The sequence below is a fragment of the Oncorhynchus kisutch genome, linkage group LG1 (genome assembly GCF_002021735.2).
Source record: "Oncorhynchus kisutch isolate 150728-3 linkage group LG1, Okis_V2, whole genome shotgun sequence".
Lineage (NCBI taxonomy): Eukaryota > Metazoa > Chordata > Actinopteri > Salmoniformes > Salmonidae > Oncorhynchus > Oncorhynchus kisutch.
The window spans coordinates 68,286,547-68,295,564 of NC_034174.2; the positions used below are offsets into that span (position 1 = coordinate 68,286,547).

The following is a 9,018-nucleotide window of genomic DNA, read 5'->3' on the forward strand; positions in this document are numbered from 1 at the left end:
TGGACCCCGGCATCTTTCCTCTGGTGTTTTTCAGAGTCAGTAGAAAGGTCTCTTTAGTGTCCTAAGTTTTCAGAACTGTGACCTTAATTGCCTACCGTCTGTAAACTGTTAGTGTCTGAACGACCGTTCCACAGGTGCATGTTCATTAATTTGTGGTTAAATTTATGGTTCATTGAACAATCATGGGAAACCGTGTTTAAACCCTTTACAATGAAGATCTGTGAAGTTATTTTGATTTTTTTACAAACTATATTTGAAAGACAGGGTCCTGAAAAAGGGACATTTCTTTTTTTTGCTGAGTTAGGTATGTGAGTCTAGGTGCCACATTCAACCTGCAGCCAAATACATACATATACTGCCACCCAGTGGTAAAAACTTGTCAGTATACAATAGCGTTTATTATCTGGGACATTCTACCTGGAACATATCTTTTACATGTGTATCGCATTAGTGGAAACTCACACTGTTCTGAAAGCAGGCTGCCGGTTTTGACAAGCAGAAGTGACATTTCGTAACAGGTTAGGTTGTATTACACAGCAGGTTAGGATAATTAAAGTGGCAGGTTTGGAGAGGGTTTCTAAAACTCGGTCCTGCCCCCCACTTCTCCAGCTGAGAAGACAGGGAGAGGGAGAACAGTGAGGACAGTATGGACTCTCACTCCAGTTTGCAGCGTGTGTGTGTGTGTGTGTCAGAGAGAGTGAGAGTGAGTCTTCTACTCTATGCATGTATTGGATGGTCACCTGTGTTGAATAATGGACGATGTGGGCCTTGGATGCCTCCAAGTAGGCAACTGAATTTGTATTCTGAGGGATAGGAAGATACCATTACCTCAGAGCAAAATGCCTGGACAGACACACATTTCAGAGATGAACAGAGTGAAATAAAGTCAAATAGGCCTAACATTTAGGGCTATGTGTTTTTCCTGACCATGCACTGCCCATCGAGACAGAGGACTCTAGTGCTCACAATCCTGTTTTAGCCTGGGCGGCACCATTGAGGACTTTCAACATTTTGAAGTGGTTAACTGGGTGGAACATCCTATGGGTTAAGGAAGGCTCACATAATTCCATCTGGGTCATCAAGAGGAATCAGCCCATGAATTATACTCATTAGCAAACATGAGTATACATCGCCAACCCCTTGGCTTTATATCTGTTCAAACAACACATCCAGGTGGCAGTGTGCAACCATTCCGTTTGTTTACCAACTCATAGTGGTAGTAGAAGATAATGGAGATGGCCTCAATGGCGTTGACTGTGCGCTCACAGCCATAATGGAACAGATAAACGAGTCCATTGCCCCATTGGTCCAATATTGCTATTAAATAAAATATTGCTATTAGATCATGTATAAAGTGTACAATTGCGGGAATTGATATTCTTTGTCTAATATTGTATTTGAAAGTATTTGGTAAATGAGTGCCACTGACTTGGCAGAGATGGCATCGCTACGCATCTTCAAATCAAATCAAATGTTATTTGTCACATGCGCCGAATACAACAGTGAAATACTCACTTACAAGCCCTTACCCAACAATGCAGTTTTAAGAAAATACAAACAAAAAGTAAGAGATAAGAATAACAAATAATTAAAGCGACGCAGTAAATAACAATAGCGGGGCTATATACAGGGGGTATCCGTACAGAGTCAGTGTGTCAATGTGCGGGGGCACCGGTGTTGAGGTAATTATTTACATGTAGGTAGAGTTATTAAAGTGGCTATGCATAGATAATAACAAAGAGTAGCAGCAAAGGAGGGTAAATCCATTTGACTTTTTGCCCGCACACCTTTTGATTTGAACGAGACCTTCCACACACATTTTCCCATTGATGTATTTGACCATTTTAAAACACAATACAACCACACGTGTAGACACAGTACCATGCCATTAAAATCACTGAGGACTGACACAAAACGTTTCAACGTATTTCCATTGTGGTCCTCATGAAAATACATGAAAACAAAATATACACAACGTTATAACATGGAAACAAAATACATCTCATAAATAGGGACGAAACCGTAAAAGGAATAAAATAGATGACCATGTAACGTTCATTGAAAACAATTATACTTTCTTTAAGCCTGTGCAGTTTTAAAGCATTTTGCCCATAAACCATTTCTTAAGGTGTATCTTAGGGACTTTTAACGTAGGAATTGATATTATATGGTACACCATTCCATTCCTCTGCACCAGTGTTAAGGAAATTGCTTTTTCCAGACATACTCCTACAGCGTAGCGGTCTGATATTGGCAACATTGGCTTTGGTGTGCTGGCTATGAGAGTCAAATCAATTGAAATTGTATTTGTCACATGCGCCGAATACAACAGGTGTAGACCTTACAGTGAAATGCTTACTCATCACCCCTTAACCAACAATGCAGTTTTAAGAAACATATGTGTTAAGTAAAAATCTAAATAACAAATAATTAAAGAGCAGCAGTAAAATAACAGTAGAGAGGCTATATACAGGGGGTACCGGTATGTACTGGGGGCACATGTTAGTCGAGGTAATTGAGGTAATATGTACATGTAGGTAGAGTTAAAGTGACTATGCATAGATAATAAACAGAGAGTAGCAGCAGCGTAAAGGGGGGAGGGCAATGAAAATAGTCCGGGTAGCCATTTGATTAGCTGTTCAGGAGTCTTATATAAGAAGCTATTTGGACCTAGACTTGCCGCTCCGGTACCGCTTGCCGTGCGGTAGCAGAGAGAAGTCTACGACTAGGGTGGCTGGAGTCTGACAATTTTTAGGGCCTTCCTTTTCCTCCGACACACTACCTGGTATAGAGGTCATCTAATGAAATTAAAATAACCAGACATGTAACCGGGGGCATGGTCATGTATTTTAAATGTTTTTATTTAACCTTTATTTAACTAGGCAAGTCAGTTAAGAACAAATTCTTATTTTCAATGACGGCCTTGGAACAGTGAGTTAACTGCCTTGTTCAGGGGCAGAACGGACAGATATGTACCTTGTCAGCTCCGGGATTCGATCTTGCGACCTTTGGGTTACTAGTCCAACATATAACTTTAAAAACCATCAACAGTTCGATCTGCACCACCCAGAGATAAACCGGAAGCCAGTTCAGTTTCCTGAAACGATTAGGACCAATGTGCGTCCTACAGCTGAGTTTGAGGATAATTTTCATTAGTTTGTTTTGGGCCTAGTCATAGTGGCACTGGATCGGAGATGTTGTCAGGTTCCTCATAGTCTCCGTATCCAGAAACATGGCTACTTTTGCCAAAACACATTGTCCAGAGTATACCTTTTATAATGACCTTCACAACCATTAGTTCACCTGTCATGTGTTGGTCCAGTTAACATCCCAAGTATGTAACATAGCATCTTTCCCTCACCGCTACACCATTACACTTGACTGAGAAGTTGGAAGATTTTCTCACTTTGTGTTTGCAACCAAACAGGATACATTCTCTCTTGCCTAAATGCAGAGAGTCTGTTGTCAGATAACCACTTAGTGACTTTAGGCAGTTGGCTGCTTTAGTGTCTTTTCAACAGTCTCCTTATTCTAATGGCAGAATCATCCGCACACAGGAACAGAGGGCATGAACAGGCAACATCCATGATATCCAAATGATACTTTTAACCATGTTTTGAGGCTATATAGTGTTTGTTGACATTTTCTTTGTAAAACAATCTAATATTTTGGGTTCTGAAGGGGTACAACAGTTGAATTAAGATCATGAGGCATTTATAAGTTCTATTCTTCAAGGATCAATGGGTACATATCATTCATTTATAAGTCCAAAAATAGATGTAGCTTAGACCCATTCATATTTCAATATGTTGAAATCTGAGACTTTAGTGTTGTGCCCGCCATCGATTGAGACAAAACATGCTCTTGAATACAGTGTGGGTGTCATGCTTTGGCTGATAAATGTACTAAAATGGGAGTACAATTGATTTATTTTTACCTAATTTTTTTCTCCCCAATTTCGTGATTACTATCTTGTCTCATAGCTGCAACTCCCCAACCTGCTCGACAAAAGTCCGAGTCACGCGTCCTCCAAAACATGACTAGCCTGACCTAGTTTGGGAAAAGCCTGGAGTAAAGGAATAGAAATAGAATGGACCTATGATTGAAATGACACCCACCCTGTACTCAATAGTATGCTGTGTCTCAAACCATGGCCGGCACAACACAAAAACACCAGATGATTGAAAGCGGTGTTTAAACTACAACATATGGAAATAGGAAAAATCTCAAGAGTTAAATGAGTTTTTATATAATTGACGTTAAAATGTCAGTTTTATATAAAAAAAAACGTTTTGACATCCCCGTTTGCAAGCTTTTAAATTATATTAAATTCAACCGTTTATCTTTTCCAGTGATGACGACATGGATGTCTCAAGGTATGTGGTAAGGTATGCAAAATGAGTCAACTTTGAGTACCTTTATCTCCTGAATGTTTTGGCATTCAGGTCCAAAAAGTCCCTTTCTGACCGCTTCTACCATGGACAAACATGTATGGAAAGTTTTGTTAAATCAAGGGATGCTGTCAAAGTGACCGAATTCAAATGGATTTACCCAGGAGAAATGCCAAGACACATGATGGATTCCGTTGGGTATTGCTATTGGGTTTGCCAAGCTGCCATTTCTGTACTGCTGTCAAGAAACAATGTGGTGACACTCGAAACAGCCACATGTCTTGAATTGTACAAGCATGCCAACGCTTGTATATTTCTTCTGCAGGTGAGCAAAACGCTGCTTAATCATTGCAAGCACTAATGTAAAACGTAACTGCATTTTCAATGCTAACTCTGCAAACTAAAAGTTCGACAACCTTGCAAGTTGTAAGTACCAATATTACAGCCATGGTCGGAATGCAAACACATGAGATTTCAGACGAACGCCTACGTGTGGAAAATGTTATAATTATATGCTGTGCAAGACAAGCACACGTTGCATGGTATAATATTTCCAGAAATGACATGGCTACAAAAACGTTTTATTTATAATACTTGAATTGACAAAATACCTCGAACACGTCCATGTGTTTACACACACTGCGCAACTGTGGAAGTGCTTCTATTTCTTTGGTGCATCCATTGGTCGGGAAACAAATAATGAGTGTATATCGCCTACTACCGTGTTGGAGTGTGAGGTGGTTCCAACATGAGGACCCTTACGCACTACTCCAGAATCACGACGGGTTTCTTGGAGATTGTCATATACTGAACATCCTCCCAATTTCGCTAAAGTTCCCTAGGCTACTTGGTGGTGAAAAATGCCATATCATTCCAAAAACTGTAGCCTAAACCACCATGGGAGAAATTAAGACATATCAACACTTGTTGAGTAGGCCTATACGAAATGCTTGGTCATTGATGATACAACGGTTAATGTGCAATTAAGAAATAGATTGAATAATAGTGGTGGAAATCTACTGTTGTTGTGTTTAATATGACAGAGATGAATAAAACAATCATAGCATCCAAACGTCATTGGTAGTTTCAACTACCGTTTATCTTATCAAATGGCCACAAGACACAAATAAAACAATATATCAAGGACAAATCTTATGAAAGCGTATGGTTATGTTGGTAGTGATGGGCATATTACAACAGCCGCACAAGTCTAGTCTTGTGAAGGTAGCCTATAATTTCCGTTTTTCTTGTCAAAGTAGGCCTAATTCGCACAACAATTAAATTGTTAAGAAACATATATAGCCTAAGGATATTGTTCGTTTAAACATTGCAAGTATCAAGAAAACTTTTTGCCGTTTTTGTTGCAGCAATTTACCATTTCAGTCGTCATAGATGAACGAATTATACACATTTCATTCAAAATAGATGGAGGCTAAATACTGAACCTTGAAATTAGAAATTGTTCTCACATTTCAAATGAGGAGAAAATGTAGACCTACATTGGTTCCTGTCAAGTCAATTTTCCCTTTCAATCTTGATGTTCACCGTGTGGTGTAATACGTGTAATCTGTGTTCATTGACCGAGACAAAAGCATTTCAACAGAAGTTTAAATTATAATGTTTATTTACTGAGCTCAGTTTTTACAGGTATAAGTGAATAATTAAAATAAGACCATGTATGTACACAGTACAGATACAGAGATATTTAATAAATATCAATATTCCTGCGCCTTCTTCCATCAGAGTTGCAGGACACGTGAACACTATTTACAATGATATTATTTATATTTCTTGAAAATAAAATCAATTTTATATCATACAAATATCCCATTTGTAATTGGTCTTAAGGCCTCTCATAGTGAAAAAGTACAAATCGTTTATGCACATTTGTTTTCTAAAGTAATATTTCACACCATGAAAATAAACAGGATTTACAGAGCTTGCAAATGGAAAGATATGCGGCAAATGTACACATGCATAATTCTGTTGGTCATGATTTTTCATAATTGTATGCACGTACAATTGAGTGTGAAAAATCGTTAATGTTGAACAAATGACAGACATTTTACAGTTCAAGTAAGCTTTTCGAGAGCTCAAAATAGGCCTAGTTGGTATTTGAAGGCACTTTCAATAAGGCTGTTTTTAAGTACTTTTTCGTTGCATGGCGCACAGGGCTATATATTATGCACGAGGATATTGCCGTTGTCTAGTCCTGTTAAATTACATAAACTTAATGTTAATGCCCCCCTTTGTGTATAATCGAAATGGATACAAAACAATGTATAGATCTAGTGATCAATTACACACGCTGCAAGTGGCAAACGGGTTGTGTTTTAAGGCCTCACGTGCATTAACAACTTGGCCATTGATAATTGCTCAACTATCAGAAATCGCTATCGGAAATATACAAAATAAGGCCTACAGGCCTTTGATATAAAATTATCTTGCAATCACCATCCTTCAATCAACAATGTGGCCAACATTTGGCTAAGCATATCTAGGCATGAGAACATGTCCCACAAGTATTGGCCTATTTGACTTTAATGAGCGTATACAACATATATCTAAAAATGATCTCTGTCGCGTAGACAAATATAGGCCTATGGGCTTTCTGGGAAATGTTGCCTTTCTGGAAAAAATATATATCCATGTTTCAGACAGGGAGTAAAGTTAAGTGTTGCAACCATGTTTGAAGACATACAAATGACATATCATTTTATCTCAAATGTAAATACACAATCTAGGTCAAGACAAATAATACATTCCATAGGTGACAGGTCCACCGAAGAGTCCCGGAACAGGTAAAGTGGGCCTGGGGTAGGCATTAGAATGTCCATAGAGAGATGGAGAGCCCATGTGCGCTCCCAGGGGGAATGGCAGAGCAAAGGCAGGTAGCATGGGTTTCGACGCCAGTTTGTACTTTTCCAACTCGGCCTCCTGAAGTCTCTTGGCTTTAGCCCTTCTGTTTTGGAACCAGATTTTGACCTGGGTCTCGGTCAAATTGAGGGAGTTGGAGAATTCGGCTCGCTCTGCAATGGAGAGGTACTGCTTTTGTCGGAACTTCCTTTCCAGAGCGAGCAGCTGGGAGGTAGTGAAAGGCGTTCGAGGTTTTCGGTTGTTTTTATGTTTCCTTAAAGGACATGGAGGTGGACTTAAGCTTCCTGGGGGGACAAATAAATTAAAAAGTATTGTTATTAAATGAAAAACTCAAGGACTGCTGACCCTTTAAAACAACACATTTCACTGCGCCTATGTGACAATAAAACGTATTTTTTTCTTCACAATTAGTCTCACCAAACAACGTATACATTTTAAGGACATTGCCATAAGGTTTATTCCTGCACCGTGGCTTTTAATGGATAGGCCTACCAATTTCCCAATTCTAAAAATAGACCTATGACAAACTTTGTCTAATGGTGCAGAGTTTAGACCTATCAGGCTACTCTGAAATTACATTGTATTATTAGACTGATATAGGGACATTTCGAGGCAAATTCTAGAGATTTTTGGATAGACAAGCACGACCACACTGATGACAACATATGTGATTTACTATGTGAGGTAATAACGATCTAATACATCAATAATAAGACCAATAATATGGAAACTACTGCTATATATTATTAGTATAATAGACAAACAATAGGGAATAGTTGGACTAATTAGCAGGGACTTACGGGGGGGAGTCGAGAAAGATGAAGTCTGGAACCAAGTGCTCTGGTCTTTCTCACAAAAATCGTGATTGTCGTCATTCTGACAGTCCGACACGCTCTGCGAGCTTTCTGGGGAAACTTTCCTCTCAACGTAAAAAGTCCTTGGAGAAAACTGTTCGGTGATCTGCACCGTCGCCGCCACAGGCTTCGGTTGAACGAGACCCGAATCCGAAGAGGGAGAAGAATAGTAAGTCCTGCAGGTTGTTTTCTTGGAAATCAATGATTCGACGCTGAATGGAAGACTGCTCGTCTTACTTTTGTATCCTTTGTCGGTTGTCATATCTTTGGGTTGAAGTTCCTCACACTCCGTATCCGACTGTTCTTTCTGGTGGAGTTTAATCTCGTGGGACGGAGACCCCGGTAGGCCAACGGGATTCATCTCAAAGGGGTACGGGGCCATACACCTCCGCCTGGCCAGCTCAGGAAAATCGAAACGCTTGCGAGAGTATAGCGTCTGGTGCTGTCCTCGCTGTCAGAATATTGCCCAGTAGCTCAACTCACTAAATGGGGTCGTCTATAAAAGGGCAGTACGTGTTCCCCTCTCCGCGCCGTCCAATCATCGTCTCAACTCGGCCTCGTGACGTTCCCAGCTCTCCTTTCCTCCGTCCCCATTGGCCCTCTGCCTTCCAAGAGACATCAAGAGGGCCTTTGAAAGCAACAAGAAGTTTTAATCATACAGACCCCGTGCGGAGCTGGTGCATTGATAGCTCAAGGGCTTTTTTGTCTCCGCGGAACACAAAGTAGACCAATTTTAGCGCAATTAACCAGTGGGGAGGCCTCATGAGTATTTACATCCATTAGTTGAGCACTTATTGGAACCTTTAAATTAATTAATTTCGCACCCGAGAACGTTGTGATAAGATACAGAAGAATGCAAGGTTATAAAGGAATCCTTCTAAAGAATTAAATAGGCT

At 39.8% G+C, this 9,018-nt stretch overlaps 1 protein-coding gene across 1 annotated transcript; it reads right to left on the reverse strand.

Annotated features, from left to right (window-relative positions):
- Positions 1-5,462: 5,462 nt before the first annotated feature.
- LOC109865939 (homeobox protein MSH-C) lies at positions 5,463-8,598 on the reverse strand. The gene is made up of 2 exons (XM_020454452.2): positions 8,069-8,598; positions 5,463-7,552 (listed from the first exon to the last, which is right to left on the reverse strand). Exons 1-2 carry the CDS (start codon positions 8,502-8,504, stop codon positions 7,137-7,139), a joined length of 852 nt encoding a protein of 283 aa, XP_020310041.1. The 5' UTR covers positions 8,505-8,598; the 3' UTR covers positions 5,463-7,136.
- Between the last annotated feature and the right edge of the window lie 420 nt (positions 8,599-9,018).